Source organism: Ammodytes marinus (genome assembly GCF_949987685.1).
Source record: "Ammodytes marinus genome assembly, chromosome: 10".
Lineage (NCBI taxonomy): Eukaryota > Metazoa > Chordata > Actinopteri > Uranoscopiformes > Ammodytidae > Ammodytes > Ammodytes marinus.
Genome location: NC_137214.1, coordinates 4,657,769 through 4,678,204, shown reverse-complemented (window position 1 = coordinate 4,678,204; position 20,436 = coordinate 4,657,769). Strand labels below are relative to the sequence as shown.

The following is a 20,436-nucleotide window of genomic DNA, read 5'->3' as shown; positions in this document are numbered from 1 at the left end:
AAACCCGCCTACCAAGTGCTGTGGACAGTAGTAACCCAAACCAATGTGATGATTAGCACTGTCAATGTTGCACATGCTATGCCAGCATCCATTTTTGTCTCCTAACTTTTAAAGGAAGCCTATCTGAGGAGCACACTCGTAGATGACAAGTTATCTGTGATGGCCACAGCCGGATAATTAAATCATTTTAGAGCTAAAATAATTTTATTCAAGAAATTAACTAACTTAATTTCCAAAAATACTGTACAGTGCAATGCTTGTCTAATGTTGCCAGAGTGGTTATGACAGATGAACAGGAAAAACAAACAGTTAAATGCAATATGACATTGTCATATGCTATCTGATTTAGGTTAATTTTGGGTCATATTTCCCATCATGGCAACAATTGCCCCCCCTGAGATTATTGTCAGGAGCCGCCACTGCTCTCAGATATGGTTTTTGATAATATGGAGATCAAAATCAGAATGGCAATGACTGAACACAGTGCTCTTTGTCTTCTGTCTTTTTGTCCGCAGAACAGATATATGCTGAATTCCAACGCAAAACAATATCCCTTCTGAAACAACCTTCATGGCGTGGTTGGGACAGCGATTGACCTCCAACTGACATCCGTTTTCCTAAAGAAGGGAGTTGTTTCTGGACAGAAATTTGCCAAACATCTGGTGATCTTGCGAGAGGTAAATATGTATATACACGGTTGTATACAATTTGTCATATTAACTGTGGAGCAACTTAATAAAATCTACCTGTCTAGTACCACATAGCCTTGATTATGTGCAAGGTCCCTGACACATTTCATTAGAAATGTGATGAGTCCATTACGGTAAACAATGATGTCATTCTAGGCCTATGTATTTTTCAAAAAGGACCATTCCTGTCCCTTGATTTCTTAGTGTGCACCACATGAACACGTAGCTGTCTTATTCAGATAGTGCCGCAATGGAGAGCAGCGAGTCATCGTTCGAGTGATTTAACACATATATTAACAAAAAAATATCACTTACTTCCCCTTTAAAATGTGGACACTATTCACCTGCAGTGTCTTGCCTTGACTTATAGTGCTATTTGTCTTGTAACAGACTCACTCTGCCTTACACATTCAATTAGGGAGGATCTAAGCATACAGTAAGACCATGACACAGAACGCACATATTAATGATAGAAATAAAGATAGAAACCTGGGAGAGCTTTAGCTTGCGGGCACAGAGCCGTCCGAGGAGGAAGCATGCCCGTCGATGTGCCCAATGCATGCCCATCCTCTTGGCACACTCCCTCACACTCTCTAGATGGGCCGGCAGCTCGTCCTCTGTCCTACCGCTGAACGTCACCCACAGGAAGGAAGACTGCAGGTCGTACAGGGGCAGGAAGCTCTCCTGGAGGAAAGCAACACACAAGAGGAACATACATGAGCTCACTTTTTCTGTCTTTGTACTGGCAAAATGAATGTAGATTTCACAACAAAATGTTTTTAGTTATTCGTTTTCGTTGTGTTGATACGCTTTTATTGAGTAATAGCCAAATGCCTGTCCTTTCTCATAGTGTGGTGTGAGAAATACAAACTCTAAACAGATCTAATTAATGCTGGAGTCGGCGATTCTGGAGACACTTGTTGTCAATTTTTATTTTTTTGTCAAAATCAGTGAATATCTCGATATGATCCACTTACCTGTACGAACGGTGTGATCACTGAAAATAAATCCAGTGTCAATACACAGCCTGTAAAAGGGTATGCGAACAAAGGGGGCCACCGTAGCAACATCCCATTTTACATATAGCCTATGCAATGGATTTTTTTGACAAAACAAAAAGTGATTTTGAAAACAAGCATTCTCCAGAATCTGTGACTCTACCTTTATTCAAATGGAATTGACCACACACTATTTAACCTTACTTTGAAGCAATCGATATCAAAATCAAATAATCCCTGCGTTCCGAATCGCATACTTTCTACTATTTAGTATGGTAGAAAAAAGATTTAGTATGTCCCGATTCTTATGGCCAGATTTAGGATGGTTAGAAAGACCCGGATGTCTACTACACCCGGCCAAGATTTTTAGTGTTGAAAACAGCATCCTTTTTGGGCGAGTCTGACCCATAATCCAGTGCAAACCTGAAGTGATGTCGCATCGACGGAGCCTCCATATGAAAACAAACGGGGATGGGACGGATATAAATGCAAGAGGCAAGATCAAGGCGCAATGTAATGATGAAATTAATAAGTAAAAGTATGTCCCAATAGTATGCCTTCTGCATCCTAACTAGATTCTTTATATTGTTGGATGCAGTATGTGGAATAGAAAAAAGAAAGAGTATGAGATTCGGAACACAGGGATGGAATTGATAAACATGGCCTTTCGCTGACCTGGAAGTGTTGTTGGTTGAGCAGAGTCAGTGTGGGGTCACTGAGCTCAGACTGTTCCCCCTCCCAGCTGTTTTCCTCCAGGAAGGGAGGCGGGTCTTCCTGGAAGTCGTCGAGCTCTCTGAAGGTGTCCTCCAGAGTGAAGGAGAGCTGCTGGGCCTCCGGGGGCAGCAGCAGTGCATTGTGGGACTGATACAAGGACAGGCGAGGGCAGGAGGAGTGAGAGACGGAGTGGCGGGGAGAGGAGTGGTACGGAGGCGTCCCCCCACTCGCCTCCGACATCACGCTCTGACGGGCGCTGGCGGGAACCTTCAGATCTAGGAAGAGGACACAGACACAAGTCTATTTGATTTTCTCTCTACCTGTTTCAACGTGTTAAAGGAATACTTCACCCATACAGAAGCGGCATTCTATCATTATAAAATCGCTTTTATAATATAATGAATGAGGTTTTTTCCTTCCCTCAGTCTTCCCTTGGCCCAGCTATCCTGCTAATCTTAACCCTACATTTTCCCATGTGTGAAAATGTAGGGTTAGGATTAACAGGAGACAGTGAGACCATGAGACATTCTTTCTGCCTTTTCTCAGGCTAGGATAGGATGAACCGATTTCTAAAATGTATGCACATCTATGCTACATAGGATCTCAGAGTTCAATACACCTTCATATTTCAACCAGTGTAGTAGGTCTTTAAGTTTGTAAACAGCTGATTTTTTTTCCTTGATAAATTGTAAAGCATTACCATGTTTGGGCTGAGTCCTGATGTACATGAAGTCAGTCTCATCAAGTCTGTCTGCAAACACACAAAGTAAATCAATTTTAGTGGGAACTTTCCTGTTGAGGATGGGAAAAAGAAATCCCACAATGCATCACTAACAGTACCACTCTATAGACATGCTCTATACTGTATTTATTTTGGGCTGCACAATATATCGAAAAATATATATCGTTATCGCGATATCAGCATCCAAGGTATACGTATTGAAATAAAGACTGCTTGAACTGCCAAGAATGGTAGCCTATTCCATGTTATTTGTCAATATATTTGGCCAATCAGATGGGCATGACGATTTTTGGCTTAAGTGATCGATAAATAATAACAAAAAACACATGTTGTATTTCATTGTTTCATTCATTGTTTTCAGTCTGTGCATATAGGCTACTTACTGTCTACGGTCTATGGGTTGATCTACTAAGACAGTGGTTTTCAAACTGTGGCGCGGGGTTATGGCAGGGGGGGCGCGGATGAATATGTAAAAAAAATTCAAATTAAAAATGTATATTAACATCACGGCATAGCTGGACAAGAGTTCTTCTGCTTCGTTCCTCTCACTGCATTACATGCATTCACTATATTACAGAGAAATATGTCTCGTTAAAGAACAAGAGCACCAAGCCCAACCCAGAGGACCATGCATAATTTTTTCTTTTTTTTATTAATATTATTATGGAAAATCCATGTGTCTTTCTTCAATAGCTTCTAATTCACCCGACCCAGTGTCTCATAATTAGCCTCTTAATTTTCCTCTCAAAGTGCACCAGATTCATGCATTTCACTTTAGAAAGGTGAAAAAAAATCTCCCGGGGAGGCATACCCCCGGACCCCCCTAGGAGGGTCTGGTTCTCCGCTGGCTACTATTTGCCCCCATTGGAGGCACTAGCGAAAAAACACTGGGTGTGTGAATGACATTTAACAATATTCAATAATTTGGATAAGTCTGTCTGCCTATCTTTCTCACTCCACTGCTCAGTCGCTACTATCGATGCTTAAAGGAAGCAGGATTAAACCACTGAATTAAGAGGTTCAAATGTATTTTAAAAAAGCAAAACAAAAACATACTTCGATAAAGATGTTAAAATTAAAATGTTTAAAAAAATGTGTTTAAAAACGCACAAAGATGTTTAGAATGTTTTAAAAAATATAATTACATTTTTAAAATAATTAAAAGATCTTTCAAAACACAGGGATTTAGAACTTGTTTTTGGGTGGGGGGGGGGGGGGGTCTCCGCTGAAATTTGTTCTCTGAGGGGGGGCTCACTCTCTCACACTTTGAAAACCCCTGTTATGGCCTGCTACTAAGATCAGAAATAAAGAGTGCTCAAAGAATGCCCTGTTGGTTTGTGGGCGTTCTGCGTGTGATATACTAAGATTAAACGCGCAAATGACAAGGAGTGCAAAACATGTTAAGAGGAAGTAGATCCAAATCAGGGTTCTGCAAGTTTTACTGGTTTCTGCGTTTGGACGGAGAGCAGAGGGACAGCAAGCGCAAAGAGAAGTGTAATGCCATGGAATTAGAGGAGGGACAACGCACTGTTGAGCTGCAGCCAATTCATAATAATATTACTCAAAGGAACGCAATATGGGAGAGTATCTGTGAGAAAATAAATGCTGTCCGTAAAACAGCAAGGACTGATGAAAGTAAGAGAATATGGCAAGACATTTGTAGAAGTATAAAAGCATAAAATATCTTCTTTCTCTGCAAATAAAACAGGTCGTACAAGAGTACAGTCGCTCCTGTTTTTGTGGGTGACATCCCGTTTGCACACGTTTTTAAACACACAAACGTTTAGTAGATCAACCCCTTATGTTGGCAGTGAACTCAAAGTAGAAAGCCATTAGAACTGTATATTTAATTATGTGTTTATTAATTTTGAGTTATGTCGTCATCGCAATATGCAATAAGGTTAGCGCATATATCGCAATTTCTTCTTGATATTGTGCAGCCCTGCGCTACGTTAAAAGTCAAAGTCTTTTATTGTCAGTTCTGATATATGCAAGACATACATCAGAATCGAAATGGCATTTATCTCTGGCCCACAGTGCAGTTGGAATGATAAAATTAAATTAAAAATATAGAGTTAAAGGTGAAGTAAGCGATTTATTTATGTTAATATAAGTGTTAAATCGCTCTTTATTCATACAGTGATCACTTATACAGTGTGCACGTTTCATAAAGCCGATCTCTAAGTCACCCTCTGTGCATGTAATCGGCAAAATAAACTTTTCTGTGAACCCACTACTGGTATCCAATCAGAAGAGAGAACGCTTCAAACTGGCACCCATCTCAATGACGGTGCACGTGCAGAGCAAAAGATGGGTTAATGTGTATGCGCCTACAATGGCGGAGCAGGTAAAAATCCTTCCCAATGTCTGTTTTGATTGTTTTTATCATGTTTTATCACGTTTTATCACACTTACGCATCTGAGATGATGCTAGATAACTCTCTTCTTGAAGACCACAGTGCATTAATGTGGTGACATGGGGACAAGGCACTGTTAACTGCAGTCACTGACAGGAAGTTAGCTAAACTGACTATTCCGCTTACTGAACCTTTACATAAGAAAAACCCAACATTATTCACATAAGATACATTCTAAATACTAAGTAGTGCAAAGGAATTTTCTGTGCAATATAAAACAGTATATGTAAAATAGAATAGAAAGTAAAAAGTAGATAAGTTGAATTGAAATGTGCAATGTGATGAAAAAGTTTACAATGTGCAATATGCAATCAACTGGATTACAAATTCAGCCCCTAAACAACTCAAGCCCAGCTGTTCCATTACCTAGCCTGTACACAGAGCTGATGTCAGAAGAGAAGAGCCTCTCCAGCAGCCGACTGTCACTGGGCTCAGAGCTACAGGGGTTAACCTGAGCCAGACTGGCCCGCTCCTCCTCCGTCAGAAAGACCAATTGTCCGTCTCTGTGTGTGTGTGTGGGGGGGGGGGGGGGGGGGGGGGGGGACAAAGACAGCATTATCCCCACTGTGGTCACCTCAGCCTTCTCAGCCCTCCAGACTGGACAGAATATACAATAAATAGGATTTCATGAAAATATTAGCACAACACAATAAAAACACAATAGGTATCTACAGTTGATTTGATCAAGTTGAAGTGTTTTAAAGGTCAGCAGATATGCAAAATGTTCATTTTTGTAATGTTTTTTCATTAACTGTGTCCCAGTTGTGTCAAGATTAGAAAAAAACAACCCTCTCTCCTTTTCTCCACCTTTCTGAAAACCTGTGTTCAAAAACCACCTCATTACCAACCAAACTTAGCACTAAATCAGCCTGTTATAAGCCACACCCCCAGATCCCCGGACCAATCAGAGCAGACTGGGTTTTTTTGGAAGGCGGGGCCTAACGGGGTGTTTCAGAAAGAGCCTACAAAGAGGAGATTCAGCAATTGCACTGAGAAATATAAAGTTGTTTTCTTTGGACAGTACACCATGAAAACAGTTTCTAGTAGATCGCCAAATTACAATTTTGAACGTAACAATGTGCATAATGTTACCCTTTAAAGTTGACATGACGCACAACATCATCAGACCAGTATTTTCAAGCCACGCCATGCATTATACTATACAGCTTAAACACATGAAAGCTCTTCTTACAGCGGTTTGGTTTCCAGAGGCTTGACGTGGGCCTTGTGTACGAAGCCAGTGTGACCCGTAGAAGTGTGTGTCCCTATGAACACGCCCAGGCCTCGGACCAGCAGACCCTGGATCTCCACCGTGTCTCCTTGACTCAGCTGCAGCTCGTCTGGGCCCCGTGCACTGTAGTCCACCACCGCTACACAGCTACCTGTCACTGAGGTATGTGAGAAGGAACACAGGATGAGCACAGGCCAAAAAACAGGGAGGGTTGATTTCAATACCGCCAAACATTCAGACTAGTCACCATGTATTTACTGACTTAACATACAGTCAACAACTATAGGGTTGGAAATGCCTTAAGCTGAGCTGAGCATTTAACACAATATAGTATTTCCATCAGACTGCGTGCAAGGACATAAAAGGCCTCCATTAGTTTGTCTGACATCACATAAGTAGTGACATTTACTTAAAAAAATCTACTACAACCACCATTATCCATTTATAGCAAGTTTGATATTGTTTTGACTCGCGTGCAAATACAACCATGACATATTATCTCCTTATAGATTATATCAACGTGTTCCCAAACAGCTGCCTATTGACACATCCAGCAGACATAAGCATTGCATCAGATGAATAAAAGTCCAATATTGATATGTCCTTGTATCTGTTTTTGGACTCTACCAACATAACTATCAGGAGACATTTTCTTGCCCAGGGACACTTGGACATGTGGCGGGGGGACTGGGGATCGAACCAACGACCCTATAGTTGCGGGTCCACCACCCTATCCACTTCGCCACAGCCCCCTATGCCCCTATGATTATTGTTCTACTTTGTTCACCAGCTAGTTTCTAACTTTGTCTGTTAACTGTTTGATTCTGAGCAGCAAGCAATTAGAGGAGTGAGAGTGTAGCCAAACAGTACAGTTGATGGCCACACAACTTATCAATGAGCTAATGCGTACTAAAAAGCTCTGTGAAAACAAAGGGAGCTGCAGATTCAGTTGACAATTCTCTGTAGATTCATCACTATGAGCGACCCTTTTCACATTGACATTTTCTCATTTTCATCTGTACATTATATACAAAAATATAAATAGACCCTTTCAAGTAATCATTTTAATGTAATAATAGATTATGAATGGTATACAGTAGTAGGCTTTGCTTTGTAGTACAATAGAACAATGTCTCTGGTAGGATTTCAACCCTTTAATGTCATGATCAGTGGAATAGTTCTGTGTACTGTATGTGAGTTTACAAAAACAAGATTGTGTTAATCTGAACATATACAGTTTATAATATAATGCTGAATGGCTTTACCGATAGGATGTTGAAATTGTTCCTCTTCTGTTGGCGAGCATCCAACATTGCCGGGGTACTTCCTCAGGAACCACCTGACCAAACAGGAAGTAGCCTACAGTTAAAACAAAACCATGTCCAGCACTAAATGTACAACACATGTAGCACTGCTGTGTCCATTCAGAGAAAAGGTGTTGACAACGGAACTAGTCAATCTCATTGCTGCTGACAGTGTAAATTAAAAAGCATTTGTAGCAGAAGTGGCTCATTAAAGAAGCTCCACCTGTGTTCCAATCCCCATACTTCCCTGCTATTTAGTATGGTAGAAAAAAAGATTTAGAATGTCCCAATTTGTGTGGTCAGATTTATGATGCTTAAATATACATGGATGCCTACTACATCCGGTCGAGATTTTTAAGTGTTGAAATCAGCATCCCATTTGGGGGATTTCCCGACCCATGATCCAGTGTGCAACGAAAGTGACGTCACATCGATGGAGCTTCCGTATTAAATGAAAACAACCAGGGATGCGATGGGTAAGGAAGAGTTAAGTTCAAGGTGCAATCTTATGATTAAATAGATAAGTAAAAGTATGTCCGAATTGTACTGCATGCTAACATCTTTTTAGCTGTTGTATTTAGAATAGAAAAAATAAAGAGTGTGCCGTTTGGAACGCAGGGACAGATTGGCTTACTGATAGAATGGGTAAGGCAGCGGTTGCATTGCGCTGACTGGCACCAGCCCGTGTTTCCCAGTGGAGAGCATGGTGCCCTCCCACATGTCCTCCTGCCCCGTGTCCTTTACCATCAGCAGGTCATTCTTCTGGAAGCACAGCTGGTCCTCATCATCCTGGTACTCATCTCTCCTCGTGGAGAGGGACTTAGCAAAGAAGGACCCTGCAAAGACGTTTGGTTTATGGTTTAAGGTTTAGGCAAGACACTGCAGGCAGAAATAGTTTTTTTCAAGCACAGGTCAATTTTGAGATTGTTTAGTCTTTTTCTGCTTCTTCTGCTTTTTCTGCTTTTTTTTCAATAATGGTCAAGAACATTTTCTGAATATATTTTAATACAAACAATAATTGTTCTAATGTCGGTAATCAACTGCCAAAGTTTCATTATGATATCTATAAGTTTAAGTTTTTTTTTTACCCTATTCACAACAACAACACACCACTCAAGCTAAAGATCATCAAATCATCAAAAGTGCTACAGCTAGAGCGTCACTGGCATAAGATGGATGTTGTATATAGCGCTCCAGTAAGTTAATGTAATTTGCATCACTATTTGCCATCGGTGCAGTCCTAATATACATTTTCATAAAGCTTTTTGCATGGGAGGAATGTCCAGGAGAAAGAAGTGAGGCCTGTTTAAACCAGAGGAAATCAATAATCATAAAGAGAAGTAGTATTATACTTCCACTTTAGCAGATTATTTTAAAACACATTTTTCTTTTTTGCAAATTTGCAAGTATTCCTTGATGTCTAGTTTAAACTTAATCTGATTTGTACAACACAACAAAGGGCAGTTCTCAGGCTTTTGCGAAATATAACAAAACCAATTCCTTCATAAGTATGCTTCTCATTTCTATGCAGTCTTGTTAGAGGGTCACTAACCACGTGTAATATGAAATCATTTAACTGTGCGTATGTTGAGAAAAAATGTCATAACCTCCCAACATCAACTCATACAAGAATTGTGAGAACATAGCAGTCACGTTTATCAGTACCGGTAAGTGTAGTAATATATGTTTCACTGAGTTCACATGTATTGACAGGGCGCTCCATACTGACCCTCCTGTAGTAAGAGTCCCAGGTAGAGCGTGGCTAGATGTTCCTCGTCCACAGTGACATTGATCTGCAGCTCACTGAGCAGCACCGGGTCCAGCCAGAAGGTCTGGTCACACAGGAAGTTCTCCAAGCAGCGAGCAACATAGCCTGGGAACCAGAACAGCCAACTCACATACAAATACTTTTTCCCCATTTGTAATGCTAATATCACTGCATTCTCAAAAACAAAACCCTTGCTGTGCAGCTGTGTAGATAATAAAAACCGTGTTTCATATTTTATGTTTTTGACGTCAAATGTTAGAAAATAATAAAGGACTTTGTCATCAGACGAAAAATCTCATTTAAAATTTAAAGTTAAAAAAACATCCTTAAGTAGTATTTTCCTAGAGTTTACGAAGCTTTTATTGGACTGTCTTGGGTGTGTTTTGGTTAGATTTGAGTGAATTTGGCCTAGCAACATGACCAAACCAGTCCACACCTGCTAACAAATAACAGAAAAAACTCTTGTGTGAATGAACCAAAATTATAGAGATTTTTTAAAACGGTGGTAGTTTCTTACCTAAGGCCAGGTAAGTTGAAAACTTCCAGATTTCCTCCACCGTCTTGAATGTGAGTACGAAGCTGTCCTTCTCAGCATGGACAGACACCAGACGTGCAGACAAGTCCTACGCGTACATGTTTCAGTAAAAAGGACATCCATCTATCTCCATAAAACGCTGAATATACAGTATACAGTATAATATATCATATAATTATACTATGTGGAATATCATCACATCTTAAAGCTATAGTGCGTAACTTCTGTCGCCCCCATGAGTAATTCTGAGTAATAACAACAACACTGTCGGTGCATCTACATGAGGTAAAACTTTGGTGGTCCCGCATGGATTTTATACCTTCAGCTGTACTTCCATTTTTTTTTCTTAGGTGTAAAGTCAACTGAAACATTTCTTGGTTGTTTTTTGGCTTTTTCTGAGCTCCAGCGCCCGTGTCGGGGTATGCGACGCCAGTTTGTAAACGCTGCCATTTGAGAAATACATAGAGAGTTTCGTGGAGCTGATAGGCTTGATCAGCTTCGCGTCAGGTCGTTTGGGGATGGCTTGATTCTAACCGACATTCGTTTATATATAAAACAATTACACACTATAGCTTTAATGCACTTTATTGTTCCTAATGTCTGCATTGCCACTCACTTTAAAGAGCTGGATGACGTCTTGGCTGTTGCTCTCTACCACTCTGAGTCGTGTGCGTAGCGCCTCCTGTAGGGCACGGTCAGGTTCCACACTGGAGCGCCTTCGCCCAGTGAAAAACAGAACAATTTCTAGAAAGAAATGCAATTGTTTCCTTCTAGTCAATCTAGTGGAATAAATCTGGAACGCAGCAAATAGCAATGCAAATATGATGTTACATTATGATTTAGAGGACTTATCATCCATTCATCTGCCAGAATTAACAAGTAAAGCAATGAGAAAATTCTGTGTTTGAAAAAAAAATTTGCATATGCATCACACTTGCACACATAAAAATGCAATAACAAATGCACAATTGTTAAGTTTTTCCGGCAGTCACTGATTTAAGAGGGAGCTTTTGAGGAAAATTCAATTGTCTTTTCTTTTTAAAAAAAGCAAGAGAGACAACACTTTTCAAGAGTTCATTAAAGATTCTTCTACGCGTGCTCATATTTCCCTGAGACGCAGTGTGAGCACAATGTAAGCTCCCCAGAGGAATAAGACAGCCATTAAGGGCCTCTTACTGGACTCAACGCGTGGCCCATTTGAATCCATTTGAGAGGAAGAACCTATAGGAGGGAATGTGATGGATGGAGCCAAACTGCTGAGTCAGTAAAACATTAGTAGATATAGGGGAAAATGTGATTCATGATCATGCATGAATATTATATGCATGAGAAAGGCCATTTGTGTATGAAAGATAACTGGTTTCGACTGGGTAATCTAAAAGCTAGTCTGGGGGGGGGGGCTTGTGGTGATTAGAGCTACCCCCCAATATAGCTCTTCGATTACTTTACATTACATTACATGTCATTTAGCAGACACTTTTATCCAAAGCGACTTACAACTGGAGCACACATTCATACACCGATAGCAGCAGCTACCACGCAGGGTGCAAGCTAACTATCGGGAGAGCAATTTAGGGTTCAGTGTCCTGCCCATGGACACTTGGACATGTGGGGATCAAACCACTGACCCTGCAGTTGTGGGTCGACCACCCTACCGACTGAGCTACATCCCCCCCTATTTTTCCAGTATAAAAAAATACCAAGAGTCAGGCAATTAGACAATGGTGAAAGCATGATTAAATGTATTGTATATATACCTGTAGAGAACTTCTCTCCCAGTGACACAGTACTCCCTCTGAGGAAGGCTTCTTTCCTCTTCCAGTAGCTGTCCGGTTCCGCCCCTCCTTCACCCGACTCCACCACTGCACCGTCCTCCTCCTCGCCTGGCCCGGAAAGACCAAACACAGTCAGAAAAAAGTCCATCCACTGTTGGTTAAGCCAGTGTTTCCTAAACAAGAGCTTGTGTTTAGGGTTGTTTGTGTGTGACAAGAACAGGTGTGTATAGTGTATGAGGAAACCATTTTATCCTAAGGGTCATCAAATGTGGGCCTGCTTAGTGTACTAAGCCGTGATTACAACACAAAGTCCCAGACTGTACAGATTTAAACCTGGAAATGTTTCCCATATGACACACGATAGCAATCACTTTTTTTTTTCTATTTTGGCATTCAGGACAATGCAGCTGGTCAGTATTACATCATATGGTACAGGTTGATTATGAATGAGAGCAGCTATTTCCAACCTTTATTTATCTGATGTACTCAGATAAATACTCTGATGTACCCTTCCGGATGAACCCTAATATATTAATATATATTGCTTGTATAGGTGAGGCAAGGCATATTTATTTGTAACACAATCCAGTGAGCTTTAAAGCTCATTCACATTTTATGCAAAATAAATATTTTCATGGTTTTTCAACTTTGCCATGGGTCTCTCTCTGCTGTGACTAAAGACCATGAGAGTATGAGAAAAGACAACCCCATCTCTTTTTTCTTCACCTCCACCGTTCTGAAAAGCTCTGTTGAAAAACCCCTGCCAGGTTTATCTCCCATTATGATGTCATAAGAAGCCACGCCTCCCCATTACCAACCTAGTAGCACTACTGCCTCCACTAAAGCATAAAAAACTTTAAAAAAACAGCCTTAAGACATAAAAATACAAATTAAACAAGTAAGGAAACAGATATACACTAGTACAGGAGGGCAAGATGGTCCTTGACGTAGAACATAAACGTTTGTAACCTGCATTTGAAGGTGGTTAAAGTCGGAGCGAGTCTAATATCCTGTGGAGGTTTGTTACAGTTCAACGGTGCACAGTTCACTAAATGCTGCCTGTCCATGTTTCTCTTGCCCTCTGGCAACATTTAGCAGCCCTGTGCTCTGATGACCTGCCAGGGTTAACTGGCATTTTCACATAGACCTCCAGGGGTAGAAGCTAGGTTTAGGGACACTGTGTAGCGTCTTTAGCTAGTTAGCCTAATGTCAGCATATGAACAGGATGTAACTTTGGAAACCTAAAAATATCAGACAAAATGATGAACATAATAGCTGGAGTGTGTGTGTGTGTGTGTGTGTGTGTGTGTGTGTGTGTGTGTGTGTGTGTGTGTGTGTGTGTGTGCGTGCGTGTGTTGATGGGCTTCCCCTTGGTCTTTCCATTGTGCAGGGAGGATGTCCCCAAACACTTCCTCAGTGAGTGACCTCACAGACACCAGCAGCACGGCTCTTAAATTAGCCCTTTGATATTTGTTTGTGCCCACAACTTATACAATATAAAACAATATCATTGTATCTGTTAGAACAGTGTACCTTGAGTCATGTTGTCATGTCCTGAGAAGTGTTCGTTTGCTCCCCTGAGAGTGTACGGGGGTACCCGCCAGAGAGCATCCAGTTCAGCAGGAGAGATGTCTGTAAACAGGGACAAACCAATCACTTCATGGACCTACGTGTGGACTAATACTAATACTAAATAACTAATACAGTATAGCCCCTTTCATGCTGCCTTTTAAGGAGTTATGGTCATCTTCAGCGTCTTAAGAATACCCTTCTCATATCAAACCTTTCATATTTTACCCTAAATAAATAGTACATTATGAGCCATTTGCTTTCTTGCTGAGAATGACGTGTGCCAGCAACCAGTTAGCCTAGCCTAGCTTAGAAAAAATAGCTGAAACAGGACCAACAGCTAGCCTGGCTCTACCTGATAGAAAAAAAGTAACCCCTACAAGCACACAAAATAACACCTCATCAATGAAAGCTAAAGTGTAAAACAATTAAATTATCTATGTTTTACAACTATGTATTTTTCTGTGTCGAGCAGTCACCAAGCAACTCCATGAAGTTACTGCTTTTGTCTGAGGAAAGAGTATATTGCAAATAAGCCTTCATAAAAAGGTGATTATAATGTTTATGCTTATAGGCTTATTAAAGACAATCAATCAGTAGGCCTTAAAGGTGATTGTATTGCTTCTTGAAGCAAGCCTAGCTGTTTCCAGTGTTTAGCTACACTAAGCTAGCAGTCTCCTGGCTGTGGTTTTACCATTCAAACTTTAAATAGGTATCAATCGTATTATCACTGCTTGAAAGCAAACTAAGCATAGTTCTACTTCCCAAAATGTTCATATATAAGTGGGTGGTGAGTTGGGTGGGTGGGGGGTGGGGGGGTGTTATTGTCACCGGGGGAGAAGGGTGCAGCAGTTGTATTGGGAATGCCAAGTTCAAGCCAATGGTTAAAGAGGTTGAGGAGTTATGGGGAGGTCTGAGGGAATACAATACAATGACGGTGAACACACAACAGGCCCGGGACGGACACACAGCTGCACTGACATCAGAACAACCTTCCAGGCTGACACACAGCTGTCCTGCCCCTGACCGCTCCACTACTGTCAGCATGATGGACACATGTTTCCCACACATACAGTCAGGCACCATTTATCATGAGAGACTGAGACACTGTTAACCAAACTAACACAAAAAAAGTAATAATTTTCATTAAAAAATTACACTTTTCGTCCATGCATTGTCAGTGCAAAATAAACACACAAAAGAACAGTGTTATCTTGGTGCAAAACGCTCACAACAACAATGGGGACGCACAACAATGCCATATGACATTAGGGGGACAGAGGGAGGACAAAAGCCTATTCTTTTCGCCATCCTACAACACAGAGCACAGTTAGCACCACCAACTACAGCAGGGCTTGAGTCAACAAACACAAGCACAGTCATGCTGCTACAGTTTACAGACACACACACACAGACACAGACACCATGCCCAGTTTTTACCTTCTTGGCTAAGTGTGTTACCCATGTTCTAGACCTATGCTCCCTCATGTGAGCGTAGCATCAGCCCCTCTCATGACAGCAGTAGGGCTACTAGCGCAGTAACGAGAGCTGGGGACAGACAGACCAACCTGTGAAGGAGGAGAGGCACACTTTGATCAACGCTCCACAGCACCACGAGTTGAGCAGCGGTCGGCAGCAGCACCAAGACGCCATCTGGCCCAGGAGCCAGCGGCCGCAGCAGCCCCCGTCGCTGATCACTGCCATCCCATCAAGCTCTCCTCCCTCTCTCTCTCCAGTCTATTTGATAACAACAGCTCACTCTCTTCCTCTCTGCTTCTCTGGCCAAAGCCTTGTTTCCCTTTCCTATTTCTGAATCCCCCCTTTTGCCTCTGCACTTTTCACCCTGTATTTCCACCTAGCTATAGTGTTCACTAGATGGGTCTTACAGTATGTGTCCCTCCCTCCCTCCTCCCTGCAAAGCCTTATCTCTTCTCCTGCACTACCTGGCTGGGAGTGTGCGCTCTTCTTTTTAATCTGTCTGTCTCTCTCGCTGTCTACACATCTCTCTCCTCCCTCCAGCCTCTCTCTCTCTCTCTCCCTCTCTCTCTCTGTCTCTCTCTGTCTCTCCCTCTCCCCATAGCTCTCTTTGCGATTGGTATGAGTGTGTGGGGTGGTCAGGCCTCAGTGAGAGTTTCCCTGTGTGTTCCCGATACAGTATATGTGTGTGTGTGTGTGTGTGTGTGTGTGTGTGTGTGTGTGTGTGTGTGTGTGTGTGTGTGTGTGTGTGTGTGTGTGTGGGTCAGTGATAAAATATGCCCAGAATGTGTATCACAAAAGACAATGCGTGTGTGTGTGTGTGTGTGTGTGCGCGCATGCATTGCTGAGGTCACTGTAAGGCAATGCCACCCGGGGACAGGCTGCAAGGTCAACGTGAGGGGGGTGAGAGATGGATGGAGGGATCACCTTATCCACAACACACACGCTTCAGCACAACTCTCTGCTCTATGCCATCACATGGGTAACAGACAGATCAGATTACGTGAGCAGCGTCCTGCTCTGTAAGGTAGTGAAGGTTTATTACTATGCAGAAATTGAAGAAGGATGTGTGTACTGCCATTAGAAGGTCAGAAAACACTGACCTCAGGCGACCCTTTACCATCTGACAAGGAGATTATAACAACAGACACAAGTCTGCGGTTACTGTTGTTATTGTTATTATTCTACCTCAGGACTGCCACCACTCTGTTTACATTTTTTAAATTTTGGTTATGCACACCGGCACACTTTCTGGGATTTGCACTATTCCGTTTAATTTTATTTTAACGTTTGTTGTTTTACATACAGTAGTTGCTGTTTTTCTATTTGCCTTGTACATTGCCTATTCTGTATTGTTGCTGCTTTTTTTTCTATTTTACTTGTATGTTGCATATTTTCTTGTTTCTTTCTTAGCATTCAGTCTGTGGAAAACAAAGGAAGGATTTCATTGTATGACTGAGAACATCATGTTTCTTATGGTGCATAGGACAATAACCACTTTGAATCTTTAATCTTGAATCTATAATGCAGCAATGGCTCCCTCCAAGATGAGAAATTCAATTGCATTCTTTAAAAGCTAGTTAGTGTGTAACTTCTCCATATGAATGAATGTCAGTTGCATTCAAGGAGCTTCAGGAGCTCAAGAAGCGGCCACAGAATGTTTCAGTTGTTGATTCTACTGCTAAGAATACACCTGGACGTACAGCAGAAGGTATAAAACCCATGTGCGATCCATCTTGCCTTATGTAGATGTAACCGACAGTGTTGTTGTTATTACTCCAAATTCCAGAAGTTACGCACTACAGCTTTAAAATACATACAAATGGATGTGTAGACAGGAGCCTCAAGCTTGGTGGCTGTACATTGGCTTGATTGGCAGGTAATGTACCAACACAATGTGTTCACTCATGCGCTAACAAAGTGCCCTGATAGCGTGGAATTATACATTTCTCAATGGAAAGCAATGGATGAGAGCATAATCACATTAGTTAAGCAGATGTATCTGAACTGTATCTACCTTATACATCTACACAAGAACACTAGCTAAATGTTATTCAACTTTGAGTGCAGGTAAAATGTCAACGTTACATGAAATCTTATCCTATTTTCTAATGTAATTTCCCCCACAACCATAATGCTTGCAAATGACACACAAACTTAACCCAGTGCGCTCATTAGTTTACAAAGGAAGTCTACAGATTAGAGATCATAAACCTACCTACACTGTGTTTTGAGTCAAACTGAGAACATGCCCCTCCTCCCCCCACTGATTTAAAACAGGACAGTCTAAAGGAGGTATAGCAGAGGCCCCGAACTCTTGACCCTGTATGAGTCTAACCCCCCAAAACCCTACATACCTACATTTCCCATAATACAACTTGATAGCATCTTTCTTCGCATTATTGTTGAAGACATTTCCAAACTTCTGAAACTCCACATGTCCCACTAACTTTTCTCATTCTCACCCAAAAACAAGTGAAAGAGTAATGGACCTCTGTGTCTGTGCAAGATACAACTTTTAAACTTCTCTAGATGTCGATTGGCATTGATGACACAAATACCTGCTAATTACACACACACACACACACACACACACACACACACACACACACACACACACACACACACACACACACACACACACACACAAACACACACACAAATCAACTGATTTGATGTGGTGGCGGAACTAGCCAGTGACTCGCTGTGTGACATCTGTCAGCTGTTGTTGTTGAATGTTATCACTGATCACGGAACAACAAACAAATGCATACCGTCCCCCCCGTTGTGCACTGATTTGCTCCACTGCAGACAGTACTGTACATGCTGGAGACACACAGGCTGATAACCTTGTCTAAGACACTGTCTCTCCATCTTGTTTATGTGTCGGCTCAATGGTCATGATTGAATCTGTGTGTGTGTGTGTGTGTGTGTGTGTGTGTGTGTGTGTGTGTGTGTGTGAGCGTCATAGCCTGACACTCTTCCGACTCCCTTGCTTGTTGTTTCTCGTAGTGCAACAGATTCCGTCTAATCTAATAAACACAGGCTGCTCAAGGCTGCTGCTCAAGGCTGCTGTGTGCGGCGGTCACATGCTAGCCAGGCCTTTTGTTGGCACCAGGAGCTGAACAAGGGGCCCTGCAGTTGTGTGTCCTGTGACATCCACTTTAAAACATGCAGAGATTGTCTTCTATAGCAAAATAGGATTTCCTGTGATCCTAGCTGTACACGGCATTCTCAATAACCCGCTTACCGAACACCTGTCGATCTGGCTATTGTTTCCTCGCAGCTGGAGTGTCAAAGCCATTGCTCCTCTGAATTCCTTAAAGCTGGGCTATATGATTTGGGAGAAAAAAGCAGTTGGGATAGAGATTTGAATCCAAATACCTCAACCGCTCCACTTGTGTTCTCGCTGGTCCCTCCCTGACACGCTCTACACCAACAACTTCAGTGCCAAAGTGAATGGACAGTCCCAACAGCCAATAAGAACGGAGAATCGGAGCCTCGCTCTGATTGGTCAAAGTGTACATGAGCGGTGGCAATTTTTGGGGCCGGCACACAGAGGCAGGGGAGAGCAAAGTGATGAGAAGATATTCTCAGACCACTTCACCTACATACAGCTGAATGGCTTATAAGACATTTTTGCCAAATATTACAGTGAAAAAGTTAAATCTTATATGTCAATGCATGTGTTAACATTCAAGCCACCAACACAACAGTGTGTATTGCCCTGTAATGGACAGTCCAATGTCCAATGACAACATACCACAGATGACCTTATACTCTCCACACACTCTCGTCTGAAAACACAGCAGGAAGCCCTTGCACTACTGCGATGGTGGTGAAACTCGGCTTGTCCACGACATTAGCATTCAACCTAATAATAAACACATGGTGTCAGCAGTGTCTGGGCTGTGTTTGCTGTCGAATGCAACGCAAACAGAGGTTGTTTGGGGTGATTGTGACAGTGTGTTTGTGTGTGTGTGTGTAGAGTCTGATTTGTAGATTTGGAAAATGTGGTATTGGGGCTAGAGAGTAATATGAGAGTAATATGAGACAGGGGTTATGGGCTCTAACTTTAGAATTAGCCCCCTGTTAGCTCACTCACATGCCTGTGTGTGTCTAGCAACTAGAGCAGCCTGCAGGGAGATTCCCCCACACTGTTGCATAGCGGCATTCGTACAACACAACACTAAAACAAACACACTGTGTATTGGTCAGCAAGATAAAGGTTTTGGCTTCGTGGATAGACCAGTTTTAATTCCACAAGCAGTGTGTCATTCTTGAGTTTATTAGAAATAAAAGAACATACAAAAGAAGACTTAAGAAACTCATTATGTAAGTCAGTTTGTTCTGCCCTTTCGGGAGCATTTGCATACATTATCAAGCCAGGCAGTGAACCAAATGAGGAACTGCAAACACTACATAGCAGTTGCTGTTAATTTAAAGACACACATACTGTCCTAGCTATTACCCTGTGGACAGACAGCAACGTTATGGTACAAAGGGCAAAGTGTAGCAGTATTTAACCTGAAGAATGCCTAGGAATGCCTAGGAGTAAGACTGAAGAGAGCAGTTATTATAGTTGCGTCAAAAAAAGTCAAGAAACAAAAACAACTCTTACCTCTGTGTTGGTGCCAGCGCTCCCCTTTCAATTCATTCCTCGTGTGAGTGGCAGACTGTGTGCGTATCTACAGTATGTATCTGTGTATGAGTGTGTGTGTCAGTGTGTGTGTGCGTGTGTTTGTGTGTGTGGCTTCACCATTTAACTGGAGGATTGCCTCTCATGACAGCTGCTGAGAGTGCCGTCATTCCTCCACTGTCAAGCCAAATATGCACAGCCAGCGGAAAAACAGAAAAAGAAAGTAGGAGTGTGTGAGTGAGTGAGTGAGTGTCTGTATGAGTGAGTGAGTGAGTGAGCAAGTGAGTGAGCAAGTGAGTGAGTGAGTGTGTGTGTGTGTGTGCCCCAGAGCGTTACAGAGAGGCTATCCCAGACGGCATGTCACTGACTGAGGAAGTTTTTTTTTTTTTTTTAGCTGTTAACTCCTCCCATCATTTCATTTGGACACATGCCTCCCTTTCTGTCCTTCACCCCTTTCCCCACCCACACACACACACACACACACACACACACACACACACACACACACACACACACACACACACACACACACACACACACACACACAATTCTCTTCCTCTCTGAGTCAACCTTTTGCAA

General features: G+C 42.0%; 1 protein-coding gene across 1 annotated transcript in view; it reads right to left on the bottom strand.

The window, feature by feature from the left end:
• Positions 1-15,446, bottom strand: part of sh3tc2 (SH3 domain and tetratricopeptide repeats 2) — a gene marked incomplete at its 5' end in the record, with an annotated part of 34,771 nt that extends 19,325 nt beyond the window's left edge. Inside the window, 13 exons of the mRNA XM_080034969.1 lie at positions 1,179-1,373; positions 2,363-2,676; positions 3,102-3,152; positions 5,927-6,063; positions 6,753-6,948; positions 8,057-8,130; positions 8,730-8,931; positions 9,825-9,968; positions 10,381-10,486; positions 11,015-11,142; positions 12,156-12,281; positions 13,707-13,805; positions 15,311-15,446. Coding sequence (XP_079891095.1) covers positions 1,179-1,373; positions 2,363-2,676; positions 3,102-3,152; positions 5,927-6,063; positions 6,753-6,948; positions 8,057-8,130; positions 8,730-8,931; positions 9,825-9,968; positions 10,381-10,486; positions 11,015-11,142; positions 12,156-12,281; positions 13,707-13,805; positions 15,311-15,446 — 1,908 coding nt within the window. The remainder of the gene's footprint in view (positions 1-1,178; positions 1,374-2,362; positions 2,677-3,101; positions 3,153-5,926; positions 6,064-6,752; positions 6,949-8,056; positions 8,131-8,729; positions 8,932-9,824; positions 9,969-10,380; positions 10,487-11,014; positions 11,143-12,155; positions 12,282-13,706; positions 13,806-15,310) is intronic.
• Between the last annotated feature and the right edge of the window lie 4,990 nt (positions 15,447-20,436).